Raw genomic sequence first — 21,341 nt, forward strand, 5'->3', positions numbered from 1 at the left:
CTATAAGGTTTGGATTCAACTGCCTATAACGAGAAAGAAAAAAACGTACATATACGAATATACATGCGAGTCAATTTTAAAATTTATTGCTTTTGTTATTAACTTAATACATTTATTTATCATTAAATATATAACACTTTCTTTGATGTTTGATCTCTGTTCTGTGTTGAAAATTATTGAATTCGTGTGTTTCTATTATTTTCTAGCTATAATAATTGTTTACGTTTCAACTCGTTTGTAATGTAGGTATCTTTTCGAAAAGCTTATGTGGCCGTGAAAACGGCCGTTTGGTTTTGTGCTGCACACAACACAACTATAGGATCTTTTTACTTGGCGGCTTTCTGTGTCTTTTTGGGAAGGAGCACCGCTTGGATGTTGGGCAGGACACCACCCTGCGCGATGGTCACGCCGGACAGGAGTTTGTTCAATTCTTCGTCGTTGCGGATGGCCAGCTGCAGATGACGGGGAATGATTCTGGTCTTTTTGTTGTCGCGGGCAGCGTTGCCTGCCAACTCCAAGACTTCTGCGGCCAAGTACTCAAGAACGGCAGCCAAGTACACGGGAGCGCCTGCTCCCACTCTCTCGGCGTAGTTGCCCTTTCTCAGCAGACGGTGAATACGACCCACGGGGAACTGCAGTCCGGCGCGGGAAGAACGGCTCTTGGCCTTCCCCTTCACTTTGCCTCCTTTGCCACGTCCAGACATTCTTAACGGTTATGTTCTTTCGTGTACAGTCAACGAATAATCCAGCGACGCCCGCACGCACCAATTTAAACAACCAAGCGGATCCAACGGTGCAGCCAATTAACGCGTCGCTCTGTTGTGCCTTTAGGTGAAATCCGAACAAGTAATGTTTTCTCGGAGGTCCGTAACAAGCTTCTCCTCCTACTCGCATATAAATAGTAAATTTTACCATTTTACTTTATTCATCTCTTCAGTTTGACCTGTCAACTTGAGATCATGCCACCCAAAGTCGGATCCAAAGGCGCCAAGAAAGCAGTCACCAAGGCCAAGACACCGAGGAGCACAGACAAGAAAAGGAGGAAGAGGAGGAGGGAATCTTATGCCATTTACATCTACAAAGTCCTAAAGCAGGTGCACCCTGACACTGGTGTTTCCAGCAAGGCCATGAGCATAATGAACTCCTTCGTCAACGATATCTTTGAGAGAATCGCTGCCGAAGCCTCTCGTTTGGCCCACTACAACAAGCGATCTACAATCACAAGCAGAGAGGTCCAGACTGCTGTCCGTCTCCTTCTGCCCGGTGAACTGGCCAAGCACGCCGTATCTGAGGGCACCAAAGCCGTCACCAAGTACACCAGCAGCAAATAATCTCATTTTGCAAGTACACACACCAAACGGCCCTTTTAAGGGCCAACTAATTTTTAAGAAAAGATACCTTCATATTACATGCGTTATTGAGACACAAATAATATGTGTGAGTGTTACAATGTGAATGCATGTGCTCGTAAAAGTGGCAAACGTATAAAAATCCCACATTGTTTACAACTGATTATAATAACAGAAGTAGGATAAATAAAGAAATACAAGTAGGTATTATTATATGTATGAGAGCCAAATTTTATTCACAAATAACTTGAATGTACAACCAAGCATATATCTAAAATAACTGTATCTTCAAATATAAATAAAATACAAGCATGCGAGGTCCATCTGATGTACACAAAATCCTGGTTCATTTGTCCTCTGTATACTGAATTAATTATCAGCGTACATTATATAATTGATAATAAAGTATCTCAATTCAGCTAATATCAATGAAACAGATAAATAAATTCAAGACCCCCCCCCCCTCCCCTTTCTTTGACATTGACATATTGGAATTTTCAATCAGTAATTATACATCAATAAAAGTGCAATGACCAAAATGCGATAATTATACATTGACAATTAATTGTCTAACATTAGTCATAATTGTTAAACAAGAAAAAAAAAGCATGTCACTCAGCGCCAGTTGGTACCTGTCATTGTCGGTAGATCGATCCCTCAAAATAATACTCAAGACAGCAGCATTATTATTTTAATATATGATTATAATAATAAAAAAAATTAAATAATATATACTGTTTGTGTGTGTTTATTCAATATTTCTTGTCCAAACCTAAATTCAATACATATTTGTTGCTCTGTATATAGTTTTGAGGAAATATTACGACATAAAGGGTCTTACTCTGTTATTGTTGTGTATTTATTTTACCACTTACAACCATTCTGTATTCAACTTTGTACAGTGAATATCTGTATAACAAGTACTCAGTAAGTAAATGTCTGTCTTAACGATGTTTAAGAGGCATCTTTTCGAAAAATTTGGGTGGCCGTGATAACGGCCGTTTGTGTTTGTTTTAAACTTCTGTCTTGACTGTCAAACTGAATTCTTCAGCCTCCAAATCCGTACAGGGTGCGTCCTTGGCGTTTCAAGGCGTAGACCACGTCCATAGCTGTGACGGTCTTTCTCTTGGCATGCTCCGTGTAGGTTACAGCATCTCGGATCACGTTCTCCAAGAAAACCTTAAGAACTCCACGAGTTTCCTCGTAGATGAGACCGGAAATACGTTTGACACCACCACGGCGAGCAAGACGGCGTATGGCTGGCTTGGTGATACCCTGGATGTTGTCTCTCAAGACTTTTCTGTGTCGCTTAGCGCCTCCTTTTCCAAGACCTTTTCCTCCTTTGCCACGTCCAGACATGTTATAAGTTCAGCCAGTAGTACTGTTCTGATGAACTGATCATGCGTAATTGCCTAATTTATAGTCCAAATTGAGGACCCGTGAGAGCGCACGATGCTTTGAAAAGTTCGGAACGTTACCAAAGCGGTATTGTGACAAGCTTTACGATTGGTCAGCTTGGCATGATGGGAATGTTTACATTTCTTGCCCCACGGGAATTTTAACCACATTTAATTAATTTTGATTCTTTAATTTCTTCACATATAGGCAAGTTTAGGTTCAATTTATTCACCTAAACCAAAATATTGGTACGTGGAGGTACATATATACATTTTATACAAACTGATATACAAAAAAAAAAAAAAAAAAACATGACAGAAAATGAATAAAAATGATAAAGAGAGAGAGGGGAATTATATCAAGCAGGACAGACAGCATCATAATTTTTTAGGATAAACATACACAATTTTTTGTTTTGTTGTTGTTATTTTTTTATTTCAGTATTTTTTGCTTTGAGTTTAACAAAATAAATACCGTTGTTGCCGAATGATAATAAAAACGTGTGTGGGTGGGTGGGTGGGGATTAAGTTATTCAAAGGAAAGGGGTGTGACAGATAACACCGAAATAATACAAAATGTAGAAGCTGAATGAAACTTTTGATTCTCATTCATTTATGATATCTAGTTATAGATGTGATAATTTATTTGATTTCCTCTTTTCTCAGTTAATTTTCAAAGGCAACTTTAAGCAGTGACCAAACCGGCTTTATAAATGAGCCTTTTTCATTTTATTACACGCCACGTTAGAATGAATATCGTTATATTTGACGTTGTTTAGAAATCAATAAAAATCATACTTTGAATATAAATGAAATACGGAATTGCAGTTCTGAAATGCATGTACTCGCATATGTGCATAGCTGTAGAACTAATGAGATAAAGTTGTAATACTGTTATTATTTTTTGCTTCGACACATTCCATCATTTTCTATTTAAATAATTGTGCTATTTTCTAATTTATTTCGCAAAATTCTTGAATGTATTCTAGAGGGGCAGGTTGATGGACTTGTACAAAATATAGTTTCAAGATGTGTAGACAACTTCTACAACTTGATGATGACAATAATACTATGAAATTGTCTAGCATTGTGCTATGTAATTATATATATGTAAGGCACAGATATATTCACTGAAGGATGTACTGTGTCTCAACATTTTTTTTTTTTTTTTTTTTTTTCAATTTGGGGGCATTGTACGCCGAATTTGACAAAATTTATTAATTTCGGCCAAATAATTCAACATTATTTTCAGAGATGTTTCAACGTCTGAACAGAAGGCATCTTTTCGAAGAATGTAGGTGGCCGTGAAAACGGCCGTTTGCTTTAGGACTTGAAATACAGCTTAAAATTAAGCACGCTCTCCACGAATACGTCTGGCCAGCTGGATGTCTTTGGGCATGATGGTTACTCTCTTGGCGTGAATGGCGCACAGGTTGGTGTCCTCAAAGAGACCAACAAGGTAAGCTTCGCTTGCTTCCTGTAAAGCCATGACAGCTGAACTCTGGAAACGCAAGTCGGTCTTAAAATCCTGAGCGATTTCCCGGACCAAGCGCTGGAATGGCAGCTTCCTGATGAGAAGCTCAGTGCTCTTCTGGTATCTCCGAATTTCACGGAGGGCGACAGTTCCTGGCCTGTATCTATGCGGTTTCTTAACGCCACCCGTGGCTGGTGCGCTTTTACGAGCAGCTTTGGTAGCGAGCTGTTTTCTGGGGGCCTTGCCTCCTGTAGATTTTCGTGCCGTCTGCTTGGTACGTGCCATGCTATTTCCTCAGATTATTCAAACTCGAATGAATGAAGTGGCAGTGTTGCACCGTGAACTTATATATCTTTGTAAGCTCAAGTTGAAAATCGCTGCGGTCTACCAGTCGGCTTAGTCGATTGGCTGGTGCCCGCAGTAACACTCGCTACGATTAGTCAGGTGAACGAGATGACCATTGGCTACGTCTGTAGGTAGTTTCAATCCACAGAATTGCCCCAAAAGAAAAAGAAAATCAAGTCGGTTTTTGACACATGATTTCACTGCAGATACATATAGTCAAATATTTTTTTTAAAAATATATATATGGTGAATAATGGGGATGAATGTAACGTCAATTGAATAGAAAATAGAATTATTTATTATATATATACATATATTTTCAATTCGTTATTGAAGCAAAATGCATTTTCGAAAAATATATATTATATATTTCTTGTCATTATTTCCTCCTACCATTATCTGAACAAGCCCAGTAATATTACTAAGTATCATGATACTTGCAGATAATCAGAATGGTGCATATAGGATGAACAGGAATTACCCTGTTGCAAAAACAAGAACAAAACAAATAATACAAATAAATGAATAATTAATTAAATGAATGAATAATTAAATAAATGAATGAATGAATGAATGAATAAATGAAAAGAATAAATAAATGAAAAGAATAAGAATGTATGTATCTGTCTTTCAAAAGGTACGCATGAACTTTTATTCCATTCGTTCCACATTTGATTCCAAATAAAGTGGGGAAAAAAAAAGAAAAAAAGAAAAAGAAAAATAATAATAATAATAATAATAAATAAATAAATAAAATAAATGAATGAATAAAATAAAATAAAATAAAATAAAAAAAATTAATAATAATAATAAAACTTCAACAACAAAAAAAACAACAAAAAACAAAAAAAAAAAAAAAACCAAACCAAAACAAAACAAAACAAAACAAAACAAAACAAAAAAAAAAAAAAAAAAAAAAAAAAAAAAAAAAAAACATGAAAACAAATATACTAGAATGATAACACTAATAATAATGGCCATATAGTTAGCGTAGGCGTTGTGATGTGGAAAAAGTAAAATTTTATTTACTTGAGGGAGGGTATGTAAACAAATTAAAAACTGACTTTTGTTTCTTCTTCTTCTCAGAAACAGCATGTTAATATTATCATGACTTTGCAATTTGCTTCCAGTCGAAGACAAATAAACTATGTGTAATAGGTAAGTGTACTTCTTGTTTATTCATTTTGTGTTTCCATTAGTACATGTATGTAATAGAGGCATCTTTTCTAAAAATGTTGGTAGCCCTGAAAAGGGCTTTTGTAATTGGTTTAAGACAATTGGCAGTCTACGCCTTGGTGGCTTTCTTTGGGGTTTTTGACTTCTTGGCTGTGGCTTTCTTGGGCGCTTTGGTTTTCGTAGGCTTTGGAGCTGCCTTGGCTTTCTTGGGAGACTTAGTAGCTGCTTTCTTCTTGGGAGACTTGGCCTTCTTGGGTGCTGCAGGTTTCTTAACAGCCTTTTTCTTTTCTGTTGGCTTTTTCTCCCCGGTTGTCTTCTTGGGTTTGGTCGTTTTCTTGGGCTTGGCAGCCTTAGGTTTGGTGACTTTTTTGGTCTTGGGTTTCTTCTCCGTCTTGGGCTTCTCTCCCAGCTTGAAGGAACCACTGGCACCTGTACCCTTGGCCTGTTTGAGAACTCCCTTCTTGACTCCGTTCTTGAGGGCCATCTTCAGATGGGTGTTGACACTAGAGGCGTCATTACCGACTTTGTAGTTGCCCATGATGTACTTGAGAATAGCTTGTCTCGAGGAACCTCCGCGCTCCTTCAGGGCAGCCACAGCAGCGCTGATCATCTCGATGTACTTGGGATGGGCGGGGACCGTCTTGGGTTTGGAAACCTTCTTCTTGGCGGGGGATTTTGCTGGTGCGGCGTCTGCCATAATTTTTTTGTCCTGTTTTCTACAACTGATGTGAACGACGTTATCGACGATAAGGAAATGAATGAAATCACCTCCGCCGATGGCCTTATTTGAGTGGCGGCGAGCGCGGACCTCCGTGAAAACTCCCCAATTGTCGAGAGCGTAGAGGATTGAACTCGTCAAACTTTGTGTTTCAATACCTGTTATTTTTCCGATTTTGTCCTCCCAATTTTACTTAATTTTCTCAAATATGTCACTGTGCGTTTTCTTGAAATAATTTCCTACATAACTGTTTTTGTTTAAGGTTCTTAATCTGTCATTTTAAAGGAGGAATTGTCTGTTGATTCTGAAAATGCGCTGTTCCCTGGAGCCCAGAAGCGACTAATTTTGATTAAAACACGAAAACAAGAGGAATAGAACACGAGTAAGGGATTGAAGTACTTACTACATTGCTATGTGATAAAACATACATGTACATTTCTTTCAATTGTCTTCTATGTTACTTAAAATCCGAATGAAAATGCAAACATTCGGCACAAACACGCGCACAATGGATAGTGATGTGTGCCTTGCATTTCATATGAAATGGAGAGAGAGAGAAAAAAAAACAATCAAACAAAAGGGTCATATGAAGGGAAATCACGGAATCTCACAAATTGTTGAATGTTCAAATATATATCTAATATACTTTCTAGATCAGTGGATGTTCACCCCCTTAAAGGGACAACATATAATTTCTTTTCGAATATTTAAATACATGACACCTACTTTATAATTATAACACCGAGGACACCGGAAAGATCCAGACCGTACGTAACGTACCACATTCGGTGGTACAACGTCTGAATTTCTCAGTATAATTATATCATAAGAATATACATAACTGACATCCTTGTAAATTACATGAAAAAAAAAAATCACATAAAAAGGGCGTGTATTTAATAATTGTAGAACACTCACTTAATTAGTAGTTATACATAAGAGAGAGACAGAGAGAGACGAACAAGGCGAATAATGGGAGTAGCTTATTCATTGATATTAATTTGTTTCTTGTAATTTACACACACAAATAATTGAGTACATGTAAATAAACAGAATGTGGTCAAAAGCCAATGTATTTAAAATCTATATCTTTCAAGTTGAACAAGACAACCAGTATATAATACAAGACAATACAATACATTGATAGAAGCATCAAATTGGTTGCACACTTTCCACGTGCAGATCATGATTCCCTGCATCTATATGTCACGTGACGATGCAGATGTGCTGCACGGCGCAGTGATGGACATCGCAATAAATGTAAAGTGTTGAAAAAAATGTCGTTTAGTCATTCGCATCGGTAGTCTATTCGAAAGAAAATTTACTACCAGTTTTTAATTGTGTTAGTACTGTAAGTATCCGGAAACTGGCATCGAGTTGCTTTTATTCACTCTTATTATGGGAAGCACACTTTTTTGAATAAGAACATTCAAGACATAATATAAACCACATCTTCTTATTCTTATGAGATTCTTATATTCATAACTTTTATCTATTTTTATCAATTAGGAATTTTGTCTAAATAATCATCATATAAAACAATAGCGAGGGGGAAAAAAAAAGAAACATTAAGGATTTAACTGGAGTTACAGATCTTTTGAATATGTTAATAAAATAATGATCATATTTAAAAATATTTGTATCAAAGGAAAAAAATTGAAAGTTAGATCGCCATGTTAGATGATTTTCGCAGTTTCTAGTCTTAATTGGTCAATGAAATGGGTTTTTTTTTTTCTTATCTCTTTGTTGAGTGAGCATTCAAGTAATACGTGAGAATTCAACATTTGTACGCAGGCCTATAAGGTTTGGATTCAACTGCCTATAACGAGAAAGAAAAAAACGTACATATACGAATATACATGCGAGTCAATTTTAAAATTTATTGCTTTTGTTATTAACTTAATACATTTATTTATCATTAAATATATAACACTTTCTTTGATGTTTGATCTCTGTTCTGTGTTGAAAATTATTGAATTCGTGTGTTTCTATTATTTTCTAGCTATAATAATTGTTTACGTTTCAACTCGTTTGTAATGTAGGTATCTTTTCGAAAAGCTTATGTGGCCGTGAAAACGGCCGTTTGGTTTTGTGCTGCACACAACACAACTATAGGATCTTTTTACTTGGCGGCTTTCTGTGTCTTTTTGGGAAGGAGCACCGCTTGGATGTTGGGCAGGACACCACCCTGCGCGATGGTCACGCCGGACAGGAGTTTGTTCAATTCTTCGTCGTTGCGGATGGCCAGCTGCAGATGACGGGGAATGATTCTGGTCTTTTTGTTGTCGCGGGCAGCGTTGCCTGCCAACTCCAAGACTTCTGCGGCCAAGTACTCAAGAACGGCAGCCAAGTACACGGGAGCGCCTGCTCCCACTCTCTCGGCGTAGTTGCCCTTTCTCAGCAGACGGTGAATACGACCCACGGGGAACTGCAGTCCGGCGCGGGAAGAACGGCTCTTGGCCTTCCCCTTCACTTTGCCTCCTTTGCCACGTCCAGACATTCTTAACGGTTATGTTCTTTCGTGTACAGTCAACGAATAATCCAGCGACGCCCGCACGCACCAATTTAAACAACCAAGCGGATCCAACGGTGCAGCCAATTAACGCGTCGCTCTGTTGTGCCTTTAGGTGAAATCCGAACAAGTAATGTTTTCTCGGAGGTCCGTAACAAGCTTCTCCTCCTACTCGCATATAAATAGTAAATTTTACCATTTTACTTTATTCATCTCTTCAGTTTGACCTGTCAACTTGAGATCATGCCACCCAAAGTCGGATCCAAAGGCGCCAAGAAAGCAGTCACCAAGGCCAAGACACCGAGGAGCACAGACAAGAAAAGGAGGAAGAGGAGGAGGGAATCTTATGCCATTTACATCTACAAAGTCCTAAAGCAGGTGCACCCTGACACTGGTGTTTCCAGCAAGGCCATGAGCATAATGAACTCCTTCGTCAACGATATCTTTGAGAGAATCGCTGCCGAAGCCTCTCGTTTGGCCCACTACAACAAGCGATCTACAATCACAAGCAGAGAGGTCCAGACTGCTGTCCGTCTCCTTCTGCCCGGTGAACTGGCCAAGCACGCCGTATCTGAGGGCACCAAAGCCGTCACCAAGTACACCAGCAGCAAATAATCTCATTTTGCAAGTACACACACCAAACGGCCCTTTTAAGGGCCAACTAATTTTTAAGAAAAGATACCTTCATATTACATGCGTTATTGAGACACAAATAATATGTGTGAGTGTTACAATGTGAATGCATGTGCTCGTAAAAGTGGCAAACGTATAAAAATCCCACATTGTTTACAACTGATTATAATAACAGAAGTAGGATAAATAAAGAAATACAAGTAGGTATTATTATATGTATGAGAGCCAAATTTTATTCACAAATAACTTGAATGTACAACCAAGCATATATCTAAAATAACTGTATCTTCAAATATAAATAAAATACAAGCATGCGAGGTCCATCTGATGTACACAAAATCCTGGTTCATTTGTCCTCTGTATACTGAATTAATTATCAGCGTACATTATATAATTGATAATAAAGTATCTCAATTCAGCTAATATCAATGAAACAGATAAATAAATTCAAGACCCCCCCCCCCCTCCCCTTTCTTTGACATTGACATATTGGAATTTTCAATCAGTAATTATACATCAATAAAAGTGCAATGACCAAAATGCGATAATTATACATTGACAATTAATTGTCTAACATTAGTCATAATTGTTAAACAAGAAAAAAAAAGCATGTCACTCAGCGCCAGTTGGTACCTGTCATTGTCGGTAGATCGATCCCTCAAAATAATACTCAAGACAGCAGCATTATTATTTTAATATATGATTATAATAATAAAAAAAATTAAATAATATATACTGTTTGTGTGTGTTTATTCAATATTTCTTGTCCAAACCTAAATTCAATACATATTTGTTGCTCTGTATATAGTTTTGAGGAAATATTACGACATAAAGGGTCTTACTCTGTTATTGTTGTGTATTTATTTTACCACTTACAACCATTCTGTATTCAACTTTGTACAGTGAATATCTGTATAACAAGTACTCAGTAAGTAAATGTCTGTCTTAACGATGTTTAAGAGGCATCTTTTCGAAAAATTTGGGTGGCCGTGATAACGGCCGTTTGTGTTTGTTTTAAACTTCTGTCTTGACTGTCAAACTGAATTCTTTAGCCTCCAAATCCGTACAGGGTGCGTCCTTGGCGTTTCAAGGCGTAGACCACGTCCATAGCTGTGACGGTCTTTCTCTTGGCATGCTCCGTGTAGGTTACAGCATCTCGGATCACGTTCTCCAAGAAAACCTTAAGAACTCCACGAGTTTCCTCGTAGATGAGACCGGAAATACGTTTGACACCACCACGGCGAGCAAGACGGCGTATGGCTGGCTTGGTGATACCCTGGATGTTGTCTCTCAAGACTTTTCTGTGTCGCTTAGCGCCTCCTTTTCCAAGACCTTTTCCTCCTTTGCCACGTCCAGACATGTTATAAGTTCAGCCAGTAGTACTGTTCTGATGAACTGATCATGCGTAATTGCCTAATTTATAGTCCAAATTGAGGACCCGTGAGAGCGCACGATGCTTTGAAAAGTTCGGAACGTTACCAAAGCGGTATTGTGACAAGCTTTACGATTGGTCAGCTTGGCATGATGGGAATGTTTACATTTCTTGCCCCACGGGAATTTTAACCACATTTAATTAATTTTGATTCTTTAATTTCTTCACATATAGGCAAGTTTAGGTTCAATTTATTCACCTAAACCAAAATATTGGTACGTGGAGGTACATATATACATTTTATACAAACTGATATACAAAAAAAAAAAAAAAAAACATGACAGAAAATGAATAAAAATGATAAAGAGAGAGAGGGGAATTATATCAAGCAGGACAGACAGCATCATAATTTTTTAGGATAAACATACACAATTTTTTGTTTTGTTGTTGTTATTTTTTTATTTCAGTATTTTTTGCTTTGAGTTTAACAAAATAAATACCGTTGTTGCCGAATGATAATAAAAACGTGTGTGGGTGGGTGGGTGGGGATTAAGTTATTCAAAGGAAAGGGGTGTGACAGATAACACCGAAATAATACAAAATGTAGAAGCTGAATGAAACTTTTGATTCTCATTCATTTATGATATCTAGTTATAGATGTGATAATTTATTTGATTTCCTCTTTTCTCAGTTAATTTTCAAAGGCAACTTTAAGCAGTGACCAAACCGGCTTTATAAATGAGCCTTTTTCATTTTATTACACGCCACGTTAGAATGAATATCGTTATATTTGACGTTGTTTAGAAATCAATAAAAATCATACTTTGAATATAAATGAAATACGGAATTGCAGTTCTGAAATGCATGTACTCGCATATGTGCATAGCTGTAGAACTAATGAGATAAAGTTGTAATACTGTTATTATTTTTTGCTTCGACACATTCCATCATTTTCTATTTAAATAATTGTGCTATTTTCTAATTTATTTCGCAAAATTCTTGAATGTATTCTAGAGGGGCAGGTTGATGGACTTGTACAAAATATAGTTTCAAGATGTGTAGACAACTTCTACAACTTGATGATGACAATAATACTATGAAATTGTCTAGCATTGTGCTATGTAATTATATATATGTAAGGCACAGATATATTCACTGAAGGATGTACTGTGTCTCAACATTTTTTTTTTTTTTTTTTTTTTTCAATTTGGGGGCATTGTACGCCGAATTTGACAAAATTTATTAATTTCGGCCAAATAATTCAACATTATTTTCAGAGATGTTTCAACGTCTGAACAGAAGGCATCTTTTCGAAGAATGTAGGTGGCCGTGAAAACGGCCGTTTGCTTTAGGACTTGAAATACAGCTTAAAATTAAGCACGCTCTCCACGAATACGTCTGGCCAGCTGGATGTCTTTGGGCATGATGGTTACTCTCTTGGCGTGAATGGCGCACAGGTTGGTGTCCTCAAAGAGACCAACAAGGTAAGCTTCGCTTGCTTCCTGTAAAGCCATGACAGCTGAACTCTGGAAACGCAAGTCGGTCTTAAAATCCTGAGCGATTTCCCGGACCAAGCGCTGGAATGGCAGCTTCCTGATGAGAAGCTCAGTGCTCTTCTGGTATCTCCGAATTTCACGGAGGGCGACAGTTCCTGGCCTGTATCTATGCGGTTTCTTAACGCCACCCGTGGCTGGTGCGCTTTTACGAGCAGCTTTGGTAGCGAGCTGTTTTCTGGGGGCCTTGCCTCCTGTAGATTTTCGTGCCGTCTGCTTGGTACGTGCCATGCTATCTCCTCAGATTATTCAAACTCGAATGAATGAAGTGGCAGTGTTGCACCGTGAACTTATATATCTTTGTAAGCTCAAGTTGAAAATCGCTGCGGTCTACCAGTCGGCTTAGTCGATTGGCTGGTGCCCGCAGTAACACTCGCTACGATTAGTCAGGTGAACGAGATGACCATTGGCTACGTCTGTAGGTAGTTTCAATCCACAGAATTGCCCCAAAAGAAAAAGAAAATCAAGTCGGTTTTTGACACATGATTTCACTGCAGATACATATAGTCAAATATTTTTTTTAAAAATATATATATGGTGAATAATGGGGATGAATGTAACGTCAATTGAATAGAAAATAGAATTATTTATTATATATATACATATATTTTCAATTCGTTATTGAAGCAAAATGCATTTTCGAAAAATATATATTATATATTTCTTGTCATTATTTCCTCCTACCATTATCTGAACAAGCCCAGTAATATTACTAAGTATCATGATACTTGCAGATAATCAGAATGGTGCATATAGGATGAACAGGAATTACCCTGTTGCAAAAACAAGAACAAAACAAATAATACAAATAAATGAATAATTAATTAAATGAATGAATAATTAAATAAATGAATGAATGAATGAATGAATAAATGAAAAGAATAAATAAATGAAAAGAATAAGAATGTATGTATCTGTCTTTCAAAAGGTACGCATGAACTTTTATTCCATTCGTTCCACATTTGATTCCAAATAAAGTGGGGAAAAAAAAAGAAAAAAAGAAAAAGAAAAATAATAATAATAATAATAATAAATAAATAAATAAAATAAATGAATGAATAAAATAAAATAAAATAAAATAAAAAAAATTAATAATAATAATAAAACTTCAACAACAAAAAAAACAACAAAAAACAAAAAAAAAAAAAAAACCAAACCAAAACAAAACAAAACAAAACAAAACAAAACAAAAAAAAAAAAAAAAAAAAAAAAAAAAAAACATGAAAACAAATATACTAGAATGATAACACTAATAATAATGGCCATATAGTTAGCGTAGGCGTTGTGATGTGGAAAAAGTAAAATTTTATTTACTTGAGGGAGGGTATGTAAACAAATTAAAAACTGACTTTTGTTTCTTCTTCTTCTCAGAAACAGCATGTTAATATTATCATGACTTTGCAATTTGCTTCCAGTCGAAGACAAATAAACTATGTGTAATAGGTAAGTGTACTTCTTGTTTATTCATTTTGTGTTTCCATTAGTACATGTATGTAATAGAGGCATCTTTTCTAAAAATGTTGGTAGCCCTGAAAAGGGCTTTTGTAATTGGTTTAAGACAATTGGCAGTCTACGCCTTGGTGGCTTTCTTTGGGGTTTTTGACTTCTTGGCTGTGGCTTTCTTGGGCGCTTTGGTTTTCGTAGGCTTTGGAGCTGCCTTGGCTTTCTTGGGAGACTTAGTAGCTGCTTTCTTCTTGGGAGACTTGGCCTTCTTGGGTGCTGCAGGTTTCTTAACAGCCTTTTTCTTTTCTGTTGGCTTTTTCTCCCCGGTTGTCTTCTTGGGTTTGGTCGTTTTCTTGGGCTTGGCAGCCTTAGGTTTGGTGACTTTTTTGGTCTTGGGTTTCTTCTCCGTCTTGGGCTTCTCTCCCAGCTTGAAGGAACCACTGGCACCTGTACCCTTGGCCTGTTTGAGAACTCCCTTCTTGACTCCGTTCTTGAGGGCCATCTTCAGATGGGTGTTGACACTAGAGGCGTCATTACCGACTTTGTAGTTGCCCATGATGTACTTGAGAATAGCTTGTCTCGAGGAACCTCCGCGCTCCTTCAGGGCAGCCACAGCAGCGCTGATCATCTCGATGTACTTGGGATGGGCGGGGACCGTCTTGGGTTTGGAAACCTTCTTCTTGGCGGGGGATTTTGCTGGTGCGGCGTCTGCCATAATTTTTTTGTCCTGTTTTCTACAACTGATGTGAACGACGTTATCGACGATAAGGAAATGAATGAAATCACCTCCGCCGATGGCCTTATTTGAGTGGCGGCGAGCGCGGACCTCCGTGAAAACTCCCCAATTGTCGAGAGCGTAGAGGATTGAACTCGTCAAACTTTGTGTTTCAATACCTGTTATTTTTCCGATTTTGTCCTTCCAATTTTACTTAATTTTCTCAAATATGTCACTGTGCGTTTTCTTGAAATAATTTCCTACATAACTGTTTTTGTTTAAGGTTCTTAATCTGTCATTTTAAAGGAGGAATTGTCTGTTGATTCTGAAAATGCGCTGTTCCCTGGAGCCCAGAAGCGACTAATTTTGATTAAAACACGAAAACAAGAGGAATAGAACACGAGTAAGGGATTGAAGTACTTACTACATTGCTATGTGATAAAACATACATGTACATTTCTTTCAATTGTCTTCTATGTTACTTAAAATCCGAATGAAAATGCAAACATTCGGCACAAACACGCGCACAATGGATAGTGATGTGTGCCTTGCATTTCATATGAAATGGAGAGAGAGAGAAAAAAAAACAATCAAACAAAAGGGTCATATGAAGGGAAATCACGGAATCTCACAAATTGTTGAATGTTCAAATATATATCTAATATACTTTCTAGATCAGTGGATGTTCACCCCCTTAAAGGGACAACATATAATTTCTTTTCGAATATTTAAATACATGACACCTACTTTATAATTATAACACCGAGGACACCGGAAAGATCCAGACCGTACGTAACGTACCACATTCGGTGGTACAACGTCTGAATTTCTCAGTATAATTATATCATAAGAATATACATAACTGACATCCTTGTAAATTACATGAAAAAAAAAAATCACATAAAAAGGGCGTGTATTTAATAATTGTAGAACACTCACTTAATTAGTAGTTATACATAAGAGAGAGACAGAGAGAGACGAACAAGGCGAATAATGGGAGTAGCTTATTCATTGATATTAATTTGTTTCTTGTAATTTACACACACAAATAATTGAGTACATGTAAATAAACAGAATGTGGTCAAAAGCCAATGTATTTAAAATCTATATCTTTCAAGTTGAACAAGACAACCAGTATATAATACAAGACAATACAATACATTGATAGAAGCATCAAATTGGTTGCACACTTTCCACGTGCAGATCATGATTCCCTGCATCTATATGTCACGTGACGATGCAGATGTGCTGCACGGCGCAGTGATGGACATCGCAATAAATGTAAAGTGTTGAAAAAAATGTCGTTTAGTCATTCGCATCGGTAGTCTATTCGAAAGAAAATTTACTACCAGTTTTTAATTGTGTTAGTACTGTAAGTATCCGGAAACTGGCATCGAGTTGCTTTTATTCACTCTTATTATGGGAAGCACACTTTTTTGAATAAGAACATTCAAGACATAATATAAACCACATCTTCTTATTCTTATGAGATTCTTATATTCATAACTTTTATCTATTTTTATCAATTAGGAATTTTGTCTAAATAATCATCATATAAAACAATAGCGAGGGGGAAAAAAAAGAAACATTAAGGATTTAACTGGAGTTACAGATCTTTTGAATATGTTAATAAAATAATGATCATATTTAAAAATATTTGTATCAAAGGAAAAAAATTGAAAGTTAGATCGCCATGTTAGATGATTTTCGCAGTTTCTAGTCTTAATTGGTCAATGAAATGGGTTTTTTTTTTCTTATCTCTTTGTTGAGTGAGCATTCAAGTAATACGTGAGAATTCAACATTTGTACGCAGGCCTATAAGGTTTGGATTCAACTGCCTATAACGAGAAAGAAAAAAACGTACATATACGAATATACATGCGAGTCAATTTTAAAATTTATTGCTTTTGTTATTAACTTAATACATTTATTTATCATTAAATATATAACACTTTCTTTGATGTTTGATCTCTGTTCTGTGTTGAAAATTATTGAATTCGTGTGTTTCTATTATTTTCTAGCTATAATAATTGTTTACGTTTCAACTCGTTTGTAATGTAGGTATCTTTTCGAAAAGCTTATGTGGCCGTGAAAACGGCCGTTTGGTTTTGTGCTGCACACAACACAACTATAGGATCTTTTTACTTGGCGGCTTTCTGTGTCTTTTTGGGAAGGAGCACCGCTTGGATGTTGGGCAGGACACCACCCTGCGCGATGGTCACGCCGGACAGGAGTTTGTTCAATTCTTCGTCGTTGCGGATGGCCAGCTGCAGATGACGGGGAATGATTCTGGTCTTTTTGTTGTCGCGGGCAGCGTTGCCTGCCAACTCCAAGACTTCTGCGGCCAAGTACTCAAGAACGGCAGCCAAGTACACGGGAGCGCCTGCTCCCACTCTCTCGGCGTAGTTGCCCTTTCTCAGCAGACGGTGAATACGACCCACGGGGAACTGCAGTCCGGCGCGGGAAGAACGGCTCTTGGCCTTCCCCTTCACTTTGCCTCCTTTGCCACGTCCAGACATTCTTAACGGTTATGTTCTTTCGTGTACAGTCAACGAATAATCCAGCGACGCCCGCACGCACCAATTTAAACAACCAAGCGGATCCAACGGTGCAGCCAATTAACGCGTCGCTCTGTTGTGCCTTTAGGTGAAATCCGAACAAGTAATGTTTTCTCGGAGGTCCGTAACAAGCTTCTCCTCCTACTCGCATATAAATAGTAAATTTTACCATTTTACTTTATTCATCTCTTCAGTTTGACCTGTCAACTTGAGATCATGCCACCCAAAGTCGGATCCAAAGGCGCCAAGAAAGCAGTCACCAAGGCCAAGACACCGAGGAGCACAGACAAGAAAAGGAGGAAGAGGAGGAGGGAATCTTATGCCATTTACATCTACAAAGTCCTAAAGCAGGTGCACCCTGACACTGGTGTTTCCAGCAAGGCCATGAGCATAATGAACTCCTTCGTCAACGATATCTTTGAGAGAATCGCTGCCGAAGCCTCTCGTTTGGCCCACTACAACAAGCGATCTACAATCACAAGCAGAGAGGTCCAGACTGCTGTCCGTCTCCTTCTGCCCGGTGAACTGGCCAAGCACGCCGTATCTGAGGGCACCAAAGCCGTCACCAAGTACACCAGCAGCAAATAATCTCATTTTGCAAGTACACACACCAAACGGCCCTTTTAAGGGCCAACTAATTTTTAAGAAAAGATACCTTCATATTACATGCGTTATTGAGACACAAATAATATGTGTGAGTGTTACAATGTGAATGCATGTGCTCGTAAAAGTGGCAAACGTATAAAAATCCCACATTGTTTACAACTGATTATAATAACAGAAGTAGGATAAATAAAGAAATACAAGTAGGTATTATTATATGTATGAGAGCCAAATTTTATTCACAAATAACTTGAATGTACAACCAAGCATATATCTAAAATAACTGTATCTTCAAATATAAATAAAATACAAGCATGCGAGGTCCATCTGATGTACACAAAATCCTGGTTCATTTGTCCTCTGTATACTGAATTAATTATCAGCGTACATTATATAATTGATAATAAAGTATCTCAATTCAGCTAATATCAATGAAACAGATAAATAAATTCAAGACCCCCCCCCCCTCCCCTTTCTTTGACATTGACATATTGGAATTTTCAATCAGTAATTATACATCAATAAAAGTGCAATGACCAAAATGCGATAATTATACATTGACAATTAATTGTCTAACATTAGTCATAATTGTTAAACAAGAAAAAAAAAGCATGTCACTCAGCGCCAGTTGGTACCTGTCATTGTCGGTAGATCGATCCCTCAAAATAATACTCAAGACAGCAGCATTATTATTTTAATATATGATTATAATAATAAAAAAAATTAAATAATATATACTGTTTGTGTGTGTTTATTCAATATTTCTTGTCCAAACCTAAATTCAATACATATTTGTTGCTCTGTATATAGTTTTGAGGAAATATTACGACATAAAGGGTCTTACTCTGTTATTGTTGTGTATTTATTTTACCACTTACAACCATTCTGTATTCAACTTTGTACAGTGAATATCTGTATAACAAGTACTCAGTAAGTAAATGTCTGTCTTAACGATGTTTAAGAGGCATCTTTTCGAAAAATTTGGGTGGCCGTGATAACGGCCGTTTGTGTTTGTTTTAAACTTCTGTCTTGACTGTCAAACTGAATTCTTTAGCCTCCAAATCCGTACAGGGTGCGTCCTTGGCGTTTCAAGGCGTAGACCACGTCCATAGCTGTGACGGTCTTTCTCTTGGCATGCTCCGTGTAGGTTACAGCATCTCGGATCACGTTCTCCAAGAAAACCTTAAGAACTCCACGAGTTTCCTCGTAGATGAGACCGGAAATACGTTTGACACCACCACGGCGAGCAAGACGGCGTATGGCTGGCTTGGTGATACCCTGGATGTTGTCTCTCAAGACTTTTCTGTGTCGCTTAGCGCCTCCTTTTCCAAGACCTTTTCCTCCTTTGCCACGTCCAGACATGTTATAAGTTCAGCCAGTAGTACTGTTCTGATGAACTGATCATGCGTAATTGCCTAATTTATAGTCCAAATTGAGGACCCGTGAGAGCGCACGATGCTTTGAAAAGTTCGGAACGTTACCAAAGCGGTATTGTGACAAGCTTTACGATTGGTCAGCTTGGCATGATGGGAATGTTTACATTTCTTGCCCCACGGGAATTTTAACCACATTTAATTAATTTTGATTCTTTAATTTCTTCACATATAGGCAAGTTTAGGTTCAATTTATTCACCTAAACCAAAATATTGGTACGTGGAGGTACATATATACATTTTATACAAACTGATATACAAAAAAAAAAAAAAAAAAACATGACAGAAAATGAATAAAAATGATAAAGAGAGAGAGGGGAATTATATCAAGCAGGACAGACAGCATCATAATTTTTTAGGATAAACATACACAATTTTTTGTTTTGTTGTTGTTATTTTTTTATTTCAGTATTTTTTGCTTTGAGTTTAACAAAATAAATACCGTTGTTGCCGAATGATAATAAAAACGTGTGTGGGTGGGTGGGTGGGGATTAAGTTATTCAAAGGAAAGGGGTGTGACAGATAACACCGAAATAATACAAAATGTAGAAGCTGAATGAAACTTTTGATTCTCATTCATTTATGATATCTAGTTATAGATGTGATAATTTATTTGATTTCCTCTTTTCTCAGTTAATTTTCAAAGGCAACTTTAAGCAGTGACCAAACCGGCTTTATAAATGAGCCTTTTTCATTTTATTACACGCCACGTTAGAATGAATATCGTTATATTTGACGTTGTTTAGAAATCAATAAAAATCATACTTTGAATATAAATGAAATACGGAATTGCAGTTCTGAAATGCATGTACTCGCATATGTGCATAGCTGTAGAACTAATGAGATAAAGTTGTAATACTGTTATTATTTTTTGCTTCGACACATTCCATCATTTTCTATTTAAATAATTGTGCTATTTTCTAATTTATTTCGCAAAATTCTTGAATGTATTCTAGAGGGGCAGGTTGATGGACTTGTACAAAATATAGTTTCAAGATGTGTAGACAACTTCTACAACTTGATGATGACAATAATACTATGAAATTGTCTAGCATTGTGCTATGTAATTATATATATGTAAGGCACAGATATATTCACTGAAGGATGTACTGTGTCTCAACATTTTTTTTTTTTTTTTTTTTTTCAATTTGGGGGCATTGTACGCCGAATTTGACAAAATTTATTAATTTCGGCCAAATAATTCAGCATTATTTTCAGAGATGTTTCAACGTCTGAACAGAAGGCATCTTTTCGAAGAATGTAGGTGGCCGTGAAAACGGCCGTTTGCTTTAGGACTTGAAATACAGCTTAAAATTAAGCACGCTCTCCACGAATACGTCTGGCCAGCTGGATGTCTTTGGGCATGATGGTTACTCTCTTGGCGTGAATGGCGCACAGGTTGGTGTCCTCAAAGAGACCAACAAGGTAAGCTTCGCTTGCTTCCTGTAAAGCCATGACAGCTGAACTCTGGAAACGCAAGTCGGTCTTAAAATCCTGAGCGATTTCCCGGACCAAGCGCTGGAATGGCAGCTTCCTGATGAGAAGCTCAGTGCTCTTCTGGTATCTCCGAATTTCACGGAGGGCGACAGTTCCTGGCCTGTATCTATGCGGTTTCTTAACGCCACCCGTGGCTGGTGCGCTTTTACGAGCAGCTTTGGTAGCGAGCTGTTTTCTGGGGGCCTTGCCTCCTGTAGATTTTCGTGCCGTCTGCTTGGTACGTGCCATGCTATCTCCTCAGATTATTCAAACTCGAATGAATGAAGTGGCAGTGTTGCACCGTGAACTTATATATCTTTGTAAGCTCAAGTTGAAAATCGCTGCGGTCTACCAGTCGGCTTAGTCGATTGGCTGGTGCCCGCAGTAACACTCGCTACGATTAGTCAGGTGAACGAGATGACCATTGGCTACGTCTGTAGGTAGTTTCAATCCACAGAATTGCCCCAAAAGAAAAAGAAAATCAAGTCGGTTTTTGACACATGATTTCACTGCAGATACATATAGTCAAATATTTTTTTTAAAAATATATATATGGTGAATAATGGGGATGAATGTAACGTCAA

The 21,341-nt window shown here is 37.4% G+C and overlaps 7 protein-coding genes across 7 annotated transcripts; 1 reads left to right on the plus strand and 6 right to left on the minus strand.

The window, feature by feature from the left end:
• Positions 1-326: 326 nt before the first annotated feature.
• On the minus strand, positions 327-704 carry LOC133177349 (histone H2A). The gene has a single exon (XM_061312401.1). The coding sequence runs from the start codon at positions 702-704 to the stop codon at positions 327-329; it is 378 nt and encodes a 125-aa protein (XP_061168385.1).
• A 3,390-nt stretch (positions 705-4,094) lies between these two features.
• On the minus strand, positions 4,095-4,505 carry LOC133177361 (histone H3). The gene has a single exon (XM_061312412.1). It carries the CDS (start codon positions 4,503-4,505, stop codon positions 4,095-4,097), a length of 411 nt encoding a protein of 136 aa, XP_061168396.1.
• A 1,345-nt stretch (positions 4,506-5,850) lies between these two features.
• LOC133177362 (histone H1-delta-like) lies at positions 5,851-6,438 on the minus strand. The gene has a single exon (XM_061312413.1). The coding sequence runs from the start codon at positions 6,436-6,438 to the stop codon at positions 5,851-5,853; it is 588 nt and encodes a 195-aa protein (XP_061168397.1).
• A 2,143-nt stretch (positions 6,439-8,581) lies between these two features.
• LOC133177359 (histone H2A) lies at positions 8,582-8,959 on the minus strand. The gene has a single exon (XM_061312409.1). The coding sequence runs from the start codon at positions 8,957-8,959 to the stop codon at positions 8,582-8,584; it is 378 nt and encodes a 125-aa protein (XP_061168393.1).
• Positions 8,960-9,214: 255 nt separating this feature from the next.
• On the plus strand, positions 9,215-9,586 carry LOC133177363 (histone H2B-like). The gene has a single exon (XM_061312414.1). It carries the CDS (start codon positions 9,215-9,217, stop codon positions 9,584-9,586), a length of 372 nt encoding a protein of 123 aa, XP_061168398.1.
• A 7,242-nt stretch (positions 9,587-16,828) lies between these two features.
• On the minus strand, positions 16,829-17,206 carry LOC133177347 (histone H2A). The gene has a single exon (XM_061312398.1). It carries the CDS (start codon positions 17,204-17,206, stop codon positions 16,829-16,831), a length of 378 nt encoding a protein of 125 aa, XP_061168382.1.
• A 3,389-nt stretch (positions 17,207-20,595) lies between these two features.
• On the minus strand, positions 20,596-21,006 carry LOC133177364 (histone H3). Its single transcript, XM_061312415.1, has one exon. The coding sequence runs from the start codon at positions 21,004-21,006 to the stop codon at positions 20,596-20,598; it is 411 nt and encodes a 136-aa protein (XP_061168399.1).
• Positions 21,007-21,341: the final 335 nt, after the last annotated feature.

Source organism: Saccostrea echinata, unplaced genomic scaffold (genome assembly GCF_033153115.1).
Source record: "Saccostrea echinata isolate AGI-Se365-2 ecotype Australia unplaced genomic scaffold, CSIRO_AGI_Sech_v1 ptg000120l, whole genome shotgun sequence".
Taxonomy (NCBI): Eukaryota; Metazoa; Mollusca; class Bivalvia; order Ostreida; family Ostreidae; genus Saccostrea; species Saccostrea echinata.